Below are 13,585 nucleotides of genomic sequence, written 5' to 3'. Positions count from 1 at the left end.
CAGCTCTTACCATCAGAGTTCTTCCGGATGTTTAGTCAGAATTGCCTTTCTTCTCACTTGAATCCATTGGTTTTGGTCCAATGGAGTAGGAGGAAATAAGCTTGTTCCACCTTCCAAACAATGGATAACTTAATTCCAAAATCTATTAAAACCTTCAATTACTAATTTCCAAGGCAGTTCATAAAAGATCATAAAGGAAACTACTCGATAAACAGATAGATCCTTAAAAAGCTGAGGTGAATTTTAATGTTTTAGTAGTTTGGCTCCAATACTTTGGCCACCTCATGAGAAGACTCCCTGAAAAAGACCCTGATGGGAAAGATGGAGGGCACAAGGAGAAGGGGACGACAGAGGACAAGATGGTTGGACAGTGTTCTCGAAGCTACCAGCATGAGTTTGACTAAACTGCAGGAGGCAGTGGAAGACAGAAGTGCCTGGCGTGCTCTTGTTCATGGGGTCACAAAGAGTTGGACACGACTAAACAACTACAAGTTTCACTTTTTGTTATGTTTTAAAGTATTGTAATTTTTTCTTGATTCTGTCGTTTTTATCTTTTTGTAAACTACTTTGAGGGCTTGTTACAATCAAACAGTGTATAAATTTTATGAAATAAATAAAAGAGGCTGCACTAACTCAATCACAGCCGAAATAAACATACAGCTGAAGTATACAGTCAAGAATAAAAATTTTCACCTGGAACCTAAAAGACGGTAATACTTCTATCGCTTCTACATATTCCAGGGAAAGCTGCATTTTTATTTTTTTTACAATAGCATTTCAGCAATAAATTCTACCAACTAGTCTGCATTTTGTAACACATTGAAAGGTGTTTAAATTATAGTTTTTACAGAGCCTATAGAAAAGGACTTAAATGACAAGAGTTTGATAGGTAAGAAACCAAGAACACATCTGTGATTGTTTTTACTTGATATACGGATGCCGCTTTTAGGAAGGTGTTTGATGTTAGAGAAGGCAGTCTTGCTATGAGAACAAGATGGCAAACCTTAAATTATAGCAAGAAATTGTAGCAAGTACACAGGGTTTCCAAAATATTGGGGTGAATAAAGAATGGAAAACAAAAAACAAGTCTTGAACAGAGTTTAGTGCTACCAATATCTAATTTACACAAACTAAAGCTCAACTCTTACAGTAATGCTTATAGCAACATTATCAGGCAACCACGCCACAGACTATGGTCTAAATTCCCCCAAGATCAGAACATTTTAATTCTAAATAGCAGGATAAAAATATTTATATACATAAGAAACTGTTCTAAAAACATGAACTATATACATAACTAAAGTTCATTTGCTTTACCAATACAGGATGTGTGGCAAGGATACAATTTTTACATCAGATTAATAGACGATACAAATGAAACAGAACAGTCCTTGGATTTTGAATTTTTATGCAAACTTAACCCAATGCAAAATGCTGAATCTTAGCAGTGGCTTGCTAGAACATTGAAAAAATGAAAGACTTCATCCTTATCTAAGACAGCCACTTCTGTTGAACATTCAGTACATTTTACTGGATGATATATCTCCTCCTCTTCCTGTTTTTCCTGACTAGCAATGGATTCACTACTCTGTTTAATTTTCTTGTGCCCTCTCTTTGTCTTTTTGTTCAATGGACCTTTGTATTTCAGAATCTCTTCTTTGATAACGGTGCAATTCATGACAAACATTGCTCTGTACTGAGTTCTGTATGATTCGTGCCTGAAAAAAAGAAGAAAAGAAATGGGAATGCAATAATCTGTTGCTGATAAAAATATTACAAAATTGGTAACCCTACATGTCCTGAATCCAAGAGATCTGCAAATTTAAGAAGCAAAGATGAAATAGATATGTCTGAATTCCAGTAGAATAACCATGATAGCATAGCCAGAAAAAGATAAGAGTATGAAGCTTGTTAAAAACTATCTGGCTTATTTGACAAGGCCTTTAGTAGTCAACAAACTGTTCTATCTGATGAAGCAGACTGTTACCACTGAAAGTTTGTGTCATAATAATAACAACCATTTTGTCACTGTCTCCCTATAGTTTTCTAGTGGTTTTCCAGAATAACCTCTGTGACATTTAGCAATGGATGGGCCTATTCTACCTCACCCCCCCAAAAAAAAATCCCAACCAAAGTGCCTCAAATTAATCTGGTCCCAATGAGCAACAACAAGCCAAAATTAAAGCTCTTAGCTTTACTTATTGCAGGAGTGGCTAACCTGTGGGCATCCAAACATTGTTGGACTTCAACTCCCATCATCCCTCATACCTGATCAGGCTGGCTGAGGCCAATGGGCACTGGAGTCCCAACAACACCTGGTTATAGCTACAATAGAATGAAGTTGCTTTTTCAAATTCAGAAATCTGTTTAAAGCTGGCTTTTATTATTAAATTTAAAAAAGAGAAGCACAAAAAATGAAGCACTTCATGCTGGAAGTCAATTTTTCGCCGAGACAAGGTAAATCTACTGAACAAAAACTACATGTATTTCCAAGGGGGGGAAATCCTTTCCCTCTTCCCCAATGTTTGACAACCAATGCCAGATTTACATATAAGCTAAACAAGCTATAACTTAGGGCCCCACTCTCTTGGGGTCCCCCAAAAAATTTAAAGGAAAAAAACCCTGGACGTACATTTCCAAAATAGAAGATAAAAAACAAATAAATTAAAACCTACATACAGCAACAGTGTTTTGTGTCGTGTAGGCTCCTATTTGTTATGTGCAAATGGTTTTAGATACCTATTAGATCCATAAACTACCATATAGCATATATTCAACACAAAAAACAGCAACAATGGACGGATGGACATATAAAGGGCCCCATTACCTTCAGTAGCTTAGGGCCTTATCAAACCTAAATCCAGCCCTGAGTTTACCTCTCTTTAAACATGGAGACAATATTATGACCAACATCCTAGTTAATGAAAGGCAAGTTCATGAAAACCGGACAGAGACGGTTGAAATTACAGGGTTGCTGTATGAACAAACACTAGCTTATCTCATCTGTGATTGCTGTACCTAAATCACAAGTTTCTTAAGGCTGAAATATTACCTCTGGCAGTCAAGGCACAGTGTGGTCATGCATGCAGGACAATTCAGAACAGCGTCACTGCTGGGAATGGCAGGAAGTTTGGCTTGTGGCTGTTGTGAGTGAAGACTTCTTAACCTATGATACCTACAAGACAGTATATTATAGGTCAGGAGAAGCATTCTTACTGGTTAAGCATCTTTATTGAAACTGGTGTATATCAAAACTGCATGCCAAGAGCATGACAGTTGCAAGCACTGCATGTTCTCAGTCCCAACACATTAAAAAATTTTTTTCCTCTTTTTGAATTTTTTTTTAAAAAACCACCACAAAAGGGGAAGAAAACAAAACAAAGTTGCTAGTTCAGATTCACTGTGGTAAACATCAATACATGCATCTTAATTCAGACAAACAGATCAGTATACTCCCTCCAATTGTCAGAATAGGTATCCAAATGAAGTTGATGTTTACAGAAAGTGTGTTCAAATGTAGTCAGAACATTAAGGTCTTCAAACTACCACGTAATAGCTGATAGTCCATTTTTGTTGTCAATCCTACTCATGATTACAAGACCCTGCTCCAAAATGACAACCCCCAAATTAAAAGCTTGCATGCATTATCCCTCTAGACCTGTATCTCTCCCTATTTTAACAACACTGCTAATACAATGGATGCTTGGGTTGCGAATGTGATCCATGTGGGATGCATGTTTACAACCTGCAGCGTTCGCAACCCGCAGCGGCGCATCTGCGCACGCACAGGTTGCAATTCAGCACTTCTGCACATGCGCGACCGCCGAAACCCAGAAGTAATCTGTTCTGGTACTTCTGGGTTTCGGCAGGTCCGTAACCCGAAAAAACACAACCTGAAGCATCTGTAACCCGAGGTATGACTGTATTTCAAATTATTTTACGCACACAGGGACAAACTGGTATGTGTGGTGTAGTGGTTAAGAGCGGTAGTCTCGTAATCCTGGGGAACCAGGTTCGCGTCTCCGCTCCTCCACATGCAGCTGCTGGGTGACCTTGGGTTAGTCACACTTCTCTGAAGTCTCTCAGCCCCACTCACCTCACAGAGTGTTTGTTGTGGGGGAGGAAGGAAAAGGAGAATGTTAGCCGCTTTGAGACTCCTTAAAGGGAGTGAAAGGCGGGATATCAAATCCAAACTCTTCTACTCTTCTTCTTCTAATGCCAAATACAGGGCAACTCCACATTACTCCATGAACATATATAGACACCACCATGAAAAAAGTGCTGACATGGGTGGTGCCCACACAGGGAGAGCCAATGACCACGTTCCTTGCTTGTTCAAAAGGAAAGCCAATGCTTACACTTGAAGGGCCCCAGAAGAAAAAGCTCCCACCAAGCTGCAGGTAAATGCTAATCAGACTTACGTCCCCCATACATGTCTGGCAGATTGATATGTAGCTATATAATATGATGTAGCTAATGTTATTCTGTAGTGTATGCTTTGAATAATTTGAATAATATATATATATTTGACAGATAAGAGAATTGGAAGCTCCTCTTTCTTCTTCTCTTCTCTTTTTTAAATTTAGTTTGTTTTTATTTTTAACTTTTAGAAGTTGAGGGGCCCTGGGAGGCGGGTAGAAAGGGTCTCCCAGAGCAGGAGGCTGGGAGAAGAAATAGAAGCTCCCGGGAGAGAGCTGGGAACATCTACTTTTCTCTGTATGGATGAAGGGATATGATGTAATTGTGATAGACGACTTTTGTATTCATCCCCCCTTGCCAGTGTGGTGTAGTGGTTAAGAGCGGTAGTCTTGTAATCTGGGGAACCGGGTTCGCGTCTCCGCTCCTCCACATGCAGCTGCTGGGTGACCTTGGGCCAGTCACACTTCTGTGAAGTCTCTCAGCCCCACTCACCTCACAGAGTGTTTGTTGTGGGGGAGGAAGGGAAAGGAGAGTATTAGCCGCTTTGAGACTCCTTCGGGTAGTGATAAAGCGGGATATCAAATCCAAACTCTTCTTCTTCTTCTTTCTATCTCTTGATCTTTCTTTTTATTTTGCTTTCTTATTATTTTATGTTATTTTCCTTCAGATTAGTTTGACTTTTATTGTATTCTACATTGAAATTTTTCAATAAAAATATTTATTTTTTTTAAAGTCTTAAGTTCCTCATGATCCCATCCCATCAAATGTTTGAGTGGAATTTTATCATAGAGTGCCTTGCAGGAGTACCATTTGTTCAATTACTAAACAATCTAACAACAGTCAATAAATGATTTTTATTTCCAACATAGTATCAGAATGTGATAAATCCCACTCACTTTAGAGAAATGTGCAGGTGGGAAACTGAGCATTAAGGCTCATTTGATATCCGTATACAGTGGTACCTTGGGTTACATACACTTCAGGTTACAGACTCTGCTAGCCCAGAAATAGTGCTTCAGGTTAAGAACTTTGCTTCAGGATGAGAACAGAAATCAGGCTCCGACGGCGTGGCGGCGGCAGGAGGCCCCATTAGCTAAAGTGGTGCTTCAGGTTAAGAACAGTTTCAGGTTAAGAATGGACCTCCGGAACAAATTAAGTACAGTGGTGCCTCGCAAGACGAAATTAATTCATTCCGCAAGTTTTTTCTTCTTGCGAGTTTTTCGTCTTGCGAAGCACGGTTTCCCATAGGAATGCATTGAAAATCAATCAATGCGTTCCTATGGAGACCGTTGCGCTTCCCCGCTATCCCCGGAGCTTGCGGGGCAAGCTTCGTTTTGCGAAGCAAGCCCACAGGGAAATGTGTCTTGCGAAGCGGCTAAGAAAACAAAAAACTCCTTCGTCTAGTGAGTTTTTCATCTTCCGAGGCGTTCGTCTTGCGGGGTACCACTGTACTTAACCCGAGGTACCACTGTAATAAGAAACAAAGCTGCAACAATGTCAGAAAATCAGGAATGTGTAGAGTTAACGTTAAAGGCAGCCTCCTGGATCAGACCAAAGGCCTATCTGAGGACACTGAGGTCCAGCTCTGAGGGCCTTCTGGTGGTTCCCTCGCTGCGAGAAGCCAAGTTACAGGGAACCAGGCAGAGGGCCTTCTCGGTAGTGGCACCCGCCCTGTGGAACACCATCCCACCAGATGTCAAAGAGAAAAACTACTAGCAGACTTTTAGAAGACATCTGAAGGCAGCCCTGTTTAGGGAAGCTTTTGATGTTTAATAGGTTATTGTATTTTAGTGTTTTGTTGGAAGCCGCCCAGAGTGGCTGGGGAAACCCAGCCAGATAAAAGGTAAAGGTAAAGGTACCCCTGCCCGTACGGGCCAGTCTTGCCAGACTCTGGGGTTGTGCGCCCATCTCACTTAAGAGGCCAGGGGCCAGCGCTGTCCGGAGACACTTCCGGGTCACGTGGCCAGTGTGACATCGCTGCTCTGGTGAGCCAGAGCCGCACACGGAAACGCCGTTTACCTTCCCGCTGGTAAGCGGTCCCTATTTATCTACTTGCACCCGGAGGTGCTTTCGAACTGCTAGGTTGGCAGGCGCTGGGACCGAGCAGCGGGAGCGCACCCCGCCGCAGGGATTCGAACCGCCGACCTCTCGATCGGCAAGTCCTAGGCGCTGAGGCTTTAACCCACAGCGCCACCTGCGTCCCCTCAACCCAGCCAGATGGATGGGGTATAAATAATAAATTATTATTATTACTATCTAGTCCAACATCCTGTTGCCACAGTGGCCAACCAGATGCCTATGGGAAGGCCAGAAGCAGAACCTGAGTGCAGGACCACAAACACGAGTATTCTCATGACTCAAATTAAATGTTCAATTTCTTACCCCCGTCTCTTCCTGTCCACCCACGCCTGGTCTCTGTTGTCTTCTTCTGGGTCATAGAACAACTCATCATTAGTTGGAATTCGGCGCTGCTGATGTTTCCTTTTTTTCCTGGTTTCTGGAGCAACTGTTCAAGTTCACACAGATACAGTTAGAACACACACCCCAAATAATGTGACTCAGAAGCCTATTTGGTAATGAGCCTCCCTTGCAAAAGTTGCATGCTAATATGGTGAATGGTATTGCCATGAGTTGGGCGAATGAAACCCGAAGCTGTTACAAGACGTGCATCTGAACCCACGTGTGTGTATCTTCCTATGCACACTCCCAATATTAAGCTGAGAGGTTTTAGGTTTTTTCGACAGAGTTATAACGTTTGTTTGTTACAAATATGCGTTTACCCTTAACCTTGTGCCCAGAAGAAATTCACATACAAGAGGAATAAAGAATGATTGGTTTATTACTTGAAATGAAAGTGGCAGAACCTATGGTTGCTGCTTCAGACAGCAAAAGTGCAATATAAACAGGCAGCAAATCTCACTGCTCTAAAGAGTAAAAGGATCCGTAAATTTTCCAAAAGCCTGAAGAAAGTAAGCATGACAATTTGGTCACAATACCCACACTAAAAGGAAAGGGAGGCAGGGAAAGTATACCTGTCTGGAAGCAAAATGTGATGTACAGTGAAATTGAGTTCCTTGAGTTCCCTTTAGTGCTAACAAAGCTATGAAGTCAGGAGTTTTTGTACTATTTTGAGCCAATGCGTTCTAATGAAGTGGGGTGTATTTTAGATGAGTGAACTGTCACAATACCTTTATTTCTTAGTTCCATTTTTTATTTTATATAAGTTCGTGTTTACCGGTTAAAAGTTTTACTTCACTTATTTGTAACTGAAATGATGTGTCCTTGATAAACACAACTAAAATGGTTATGCTTTTTGGCAATAACTGTTAATTAGCTTCCAACAAAAATTAAAAACACAAAATAGGCCATACTGGGCATCTCTTTTTATTATCACATTTATTACCACAGGAGTTAGTTCAGTCCATAGAGCATGAGATTCAATCTCAAGGTCATGGGTTTGAGCCCCACTCCGGGTAAAAGATTCCTCTATTGCAGGTGGTTGGGCTAGATGACCCCCTCATGGTCCCTTCCAACACTACAATTCTAAGAAATGTGGAATACTTCTGAAATTATGCCATTTATGCAGAATGTAAAGATTTGGTAGAGGCATTTGTCAAGAATCTAAAAATAATCATAATCCTGCCACAACAATGAATGCAATATTGCAGATAAATATTTTATTACAACCCATTCTACATTTCTAAATATATTATCTTATCCAGCTGTAGTCAGATAATCATATACTGGCCTTAAAAGACAATAATAATAATAATAATAATAATAATAATAATAATAATAATAATAATAATAATTTATTATTTGTACCCCGCCCATCTGGCTGGGTTTCCCCAGCCACTCTGGGCGGCTTCCAACAGAGATGAGAGATACACTAAAATGTCACATATTAAAAACTTCCCTGAACAGGGCTGCCTTCAGATGTCTTCTGAATGTCAGGTAGTTGTTTATCGCTTTGACATCTGATGGGAGGGCATTCCACAGGGCGGGCGCCACTACCAAGAAGGCCCTCTGCCTGGTTCCCTGTAACTTGGCTTCTCGCAGTGAGGGAACCGCCAGAAGGCCCTCGGAGCTGGACCTCAGTGTCCGGGCAGAACGATGGGGGAGGAGACGCTCCTTCAGATATACTGGACCGAGGCCATTTAGGGCTTTAAAGGTCAGCACAAACACTTTGAATTGTGCTCAGAAACGTACTGGGAGCGTACTGGGACAAAGTATGAAAAAGCCTTTTGTCCACGCACACAATCCCTTTTGCTTCTTGAGATATAAACCCAAGAATCCTCTAATTAACTAGATTCCCTTTTTACTTTAACTGGGAAATGTTAATTAGAGGTGCCTTGAGTTCATTGCTTGTACGACGAGAGAAAGAGCAAAGTGGTCATGTGTCAGGACAAAAAGCTCATCTTTATCTCTTCTTATTAAGCTGAGGTGATTATGTGACTTGGGATAAAGTACAATTGATTTCCAGAGACCAATGACTAAGCGAACTCAAGGAGGACATTTACCATGGTGTGTGAGGATGCAGGAAATTCATTCATCTTTCTAGAAGAATGAAGGCATTTAGTAGTCTCAATCACAAGGTCAGCTGCCTTGACACCAAATAGCATCCGTGATGCGAGGCATTAGCTTATTTAGCAGCTTCATGTACAGTTAGTTTACTACAGCAGGAGGAACTCCTTCATTTGCCCGAAGATCTCTTTAAGGCAGTGGTTCTCAACCTTCCTAATGCTGCGACCCTTTAATACAGTTCCTCATATTGTGGTGACCCCCAACCATCAAATTATTTTCATTGCTACTTCATAACTATAATTTTGCTACTATTACGAATCATAATGCAAATATCTGATATGCAGGATATATTTTCATTGTTACAAATTGAACATAATTAAAGCATAGTGTTTAATCACAAAAACAACATGTAATTATATATTGTGAAATATTTCTTTCTGATTACAAATAAATGAAATTTTGTCTTATAGCATGATGTAGCATGGGTAACAGTCTTAATATAACAACAGTAAACTACATTGCTACATTTTGCGACAGTATGCATAAAAAGCCAAGGTTGAGGCTGAAGGTTGAGACTGCTTCGTTCTCTGTGGTAGCAACTTCAGAGAACGAATGTGGAATATTCCCTGTGCAGATAAGACAGGCACTGACAGTTAAATGCTTCTGCCAGCAATTAAAAATATATCATATTTTTTTGTCTATAGGACACCCCCGTGTCCTACAAGACAACCCCTATTTTTGGGGACTCAGATTTAAGAAAATGGGGGGAGATGGCCCCATGTATAAGATGCCCCCTAATTTTTGACATTATTTTTAGGGGGGGAACCTAGTCTTATATGGTACGTTACAAACAAGTCAAAGCTTCAGCATATTATTACCTTTTGAGAGCTCATTCATTGGAAGTCTTGTGGATAAAGGAAATACACCAAAAGCAGAAGTGAATTTTGATGCAGGAAGCAATAGTAATTGCAGTAAATAACCAGTTATTTACCTACTTTGTCTTCATCCTCTGAATCAGAATCAAAATAAATATCATCGTAGTACTTTGCAGGGGAACCTGTTCCAGACTGTCCAGCATTAGACGTACTGCCTGAGTCACAAAACATAACACAAAATACGTAGTCAACATGGGATCACTATACAGAAAGAGATCTATGTTTTCTCTTAGGGTGCAGGCCTGCACACACTTACCTGGGAGTAAATTCCTTGCATACAAGAGCCCTGCAGTTCTGCTTCAGAGATGAGTAGAAATTTATAGCTTGCATTCTGATATTAGCCACTGCACTCCAATGAGACTCTGACTACACTACGTGACGACTCTGGGGTTGTGGCGCTCATCTCGCTTTATTGGCCAAGGGAGCCGGCGTACAGCTCCCGGGTCATGTGGTCAGCATGACTAAGCTGCTTCTGGCGAACCAGAGCAGCGCACGGAAACGCCGTTTACCTTCCCGAAGGAGTGGTACCTATTTATCTACTTGCACTTTGACGTGCTTTCGAACTGCTAGGTTGGCAGGAGCTGGGACTGAGCAACGGGAGCTCACCCCGTCACGGGGATTCGAACCACCAGCCTTCTGATCAGCAAGTCCTAGGCTCCGTGGTTTAACCCACAGCACCACCCGCGTCCCTTAAACTTCTTTATACCTCACTCAAAATGAGAAAACCCTCCTCTTTGAAACTAGGCATGAGGTGCTTTATCTCTCATCAGAAGCACCTCACACATCCTGAATTAAGTGCTGTAAGGCAACCTTCTCCAACCTGTTGTCCACCTCCAGGTCTTTGGACCACAACTCCCATCAGCCCTTAGCCAGCATGGTCAATGGTAAGGGATAATGGGAATTGTAGTGCAAAACATCTGGAGGGCACCAGGCTGGAGAAGGTAGCCTGAAGGGGACGGATTTGTCTGCAAAGCCTCTAAATGGGGAGGGGAGTGAACTGAAGCAGCAGCACAAAATTGACAACAGTCCAACATAAGATGTGCAGGAAGATAGGTGTCAGCAAGTTCATATTGTCCCACAGTTTAGAGATTTACCTGTTAGCTGCGATTTCCACTTGCCCTCTATATTTTTCATGGTGGAGTCCAGTTCTGCTTCCATTTCCTTTTGGAATTCATCTTCACTTGAAGATTCACTTTCTCCAGTCAGACATTCCCTTATTAGTTTGCGCTTCTGATCAGGGGTGCCATGCAAGAGCACATCTACTTCATCCTCAGAGCTAAGAGATGATAAAACATTGAAGACTGTCATTTCAAGATCAATGTGGCAAGTCTATTACAGACACAACAAAAGCAGGGTTCTTTTTAAATACTGAGAATTTTTTTTTAAAAAAACTTAGAACTGAATAAATTTACTGATACTAACTCTACAGCAAAAAAAGTTAGGTGTGTGTACTATACACTGTACACAGTGACAACTGGGATGTATAGAGTGCTGGGGGGTTACATCTGGTGGGGGACACCTTTGGTCCTCCACCCTGCACTCAGCTCTCACCTGAGCCTCCTAGAAGCTGTCAGCATGCAACAGCAGCCACACTTCAGGAATGGCTTCAATTGGCTGGCTAAACCAAGTGCGGGTAAGCAATCTCAAACTCTCAGTAAGTTAGGGCCTTCCCCTGCATGTGAAGACAGGCTCCAGCAGATTGATGAAGGTAAACAGGGAGTGTGATACAGGTAAATTGCTTTGTATATTAACAACAAACCACAATCCAGCATAGAGTTGTTTTTAAGCTCATTAATATCAGTGGCCAAATCTGGCATCTGGTTTATTATTAGGAAAGTAAAGAAGGCTAAGGCCAGGCATAGGCAAACTTGGCCCTCCAGATGTTTTGGGACTACAACTTCCATGATCCCTAGCTAACAGGACCAGTGGCCAGGGATGATGGGAATTGTAGTCCCAAAACATCTGGAGGGCCGAGTCTGCCTATGTCTGTACTAGACCTTGCCAATTAAAGTCTTCAAAGTCGTTGTTCCTGTTTGTCTGCAATAATCTCATCACCTCCACCTCTGAGTTTGTTCAGTTGCCTTCCTCCCAACACACACAAAATAATATTTTAGGACCTAAGACAAAGTGCTCCTGAGCACACAGTAGATCTCCTTTACACTTTCCTATCTATCTGTCTAGATGTGGTCTAGAATCTGGTGTCTGGCACCTCAGTCTGCCTACCCATCTAGGTTAGCTGCATCCCCAGATACATTTTACAGCATTGTAAAGGTTGCTTGTATGTCAGGTACCCAGCTGATTCCATAGTCTCAGCTCTATTTTAAGTTGCTTCACCTAGCAGCTGGGAAGCACACACCCCTCCTCTTATTAAGGGATAAAAGCTCCACACAGTGCATTCGCTCACAGTCTAGGTTAAATGGCTACTAAATGGAAAAATAATAGTTATGGAGCCATGGAAACACCCATGTTTCGCTATTTCTACAGGGGGAAACAGAACATGGAAGTCACTGTAGAAATGTGTGTGTGTACATGTAAATTTGATAATACCGAAGACTCTACCTACTCATTTTTGTAAATTTAATAAACACTAATCTTTATTTAAGTGAATACAAAGCTGACCCTGAGAACTGTTACAACCAGTGTTTTTTTTCTGGGGGGATGCAGGGGTACGCATACGGCCTAAACATTTTGTGACTCTAAGTTTGGCCTCATTGAGGGGTAGTATTTCAATATGAGTAGGAAAATGAGAGTACCCCTAAACATTTTTTTTAGAAAAAAGCGCTGGTTACAACAGAAGGAAAGAATAGCGTGCCGATTTCCCCAAAATAACACCGAGGGTTGATTCCTGAAACTTGAAGCCCCTGTTTCAATTTTTTAAAAAATAGAACCATAAAGAAATATTTGGAGATCTCAAGCAGAGGGGAGTTTTACCAAACCAAAATGCAGGTGAAGATAGAACATCCCGACCATTTCTTTCTGAGCGATTTCAGAGATATTATCCATGTTAACATACCGAGAGAGCAGGAGGAAACTCCACCCCCCCTTCACACGTCTATTTACGTCCACACTAATCCCCACCCCCGCAAACACAGAGCGGAAAAGGAGAACCCGCCTTCCCTATATATATATATCTTTAGACCTGCTCTGCGCCGGCTCCTCATCGCTGGGCTCCTCGATCACATAAGGGTCATCCTCCTCCCGCAGTCGGCTCATGGCGGCCCCTTCCTAACAAGCGATCCCTACCCGCTTCCTGCCACCTCGGTCCATCAGGAAATGCTTTCCCCGTCTCTTCCGGTTCCGGCAAGCTAGAAGCTGGTTCTTCGTCCGACCTCCTACAACGCTTACAGCGAGCGTTCCAGGGGGACCCCGGCCAGCACCACTGGGCGTTCCGGCGTCCCGTTTTGTGCCACCTGATCTGCTCAAAGGGTGATCGTCGCATGACACGTGCTGTCGGCAGGATTCATCTATCCACGACAAGTTCCAAACGCTGGCTCTTCGAAGGCTAAGGAATCGGCTTTCCCCGCTCCTGTGGTTACCAATGTAAAAGAGGACGGGACTGCTGTGAACTTCCATCGTTTGATAGAAGAGAGGATTGCAGCAAGCTCAGTTTTTCCTCTCCGAGCGCAGTATCTTCTCCGGTGCTTTATGGGATAGGACGCCCACGTTCATATCTTGACAGATGCATCGTTTGGAGATAAACATTGATA

The 13,585-nt window shown here is 42.1% G+C and overlaps 1 protein-coding gene across 1 annotated transcript; it reads right to left on the bottom strand.

Annotated features, from left to right (window-relative positions):
• Positions 1–223: 223 nt before the first annotated feature.
• EAPP (E2F associated phosphoprotein) lies at positions 224–13,174 on the bottom strand. Its single transcript, XM_083741811.1, has 6 exons — positions 13,018–13,174; positions 10,973–11,154; positions 9,935–10,033; positions 6,802–6,925; positions 3,053–3,175; positions 224–1,718 (listed from the first exon to the last, which is right to left on the bottom strand). Exons 1-6 carry the CDS (start codon positions 13,089–13,091, stop codon positions 1,442–1,444), a joined length of 879 nt encoding a protein of 292 aa, XP_083597937.1. The 5' UTR covers positions 13,092–13,174; the 3' UTR covers positions 224–1,441.
• Between the last annotated feature and the right edge of the window lie 411 nt (positions 13,175–13,585).

Source organism: Podarcis gaigeae (assembly GCF_964106915.1).
Source record: "Podarcis gaigeae genome assembly, chromosome: 1".
NCBI classification, from domain to species: Eukaryota; Metazoa; Chordata; class Lepidosauria; order Squamata; family Lacertidae; genus Podarcis; species Podarcis gaigeae.
This window is presented reverse-complemented; position numbering and strand designations above follow the sequence as displayed.

What these genes read in the sequence shown, in the direction of transcription:
- EAPP (XM_083741811.1), bottom strand. Translation starts at nt 13,091, where the DNA reads ATGAGCCGACTGCGGGAGGAGGATGACCCTTATGTGATCGAGGAGCCC. An exon ending in GTGGAAATCGCAGCTAACAG is followed by an intron (nt 10,034 to 10,972) that starts GTAAATCTCTAA and finishes TTTGTGACTCAG; the next exon opens with GCAGTACGTCTAATGCTGGA. An exon ending in CTGTGCCTTGACTGCCAGAG is followed by an intron (nt 1,719 to 3,052) that starts GTAATATTTCAG and finishes TCTTTTTTTCAG; the next exon opens with GCACGAATCATACAGAACTC.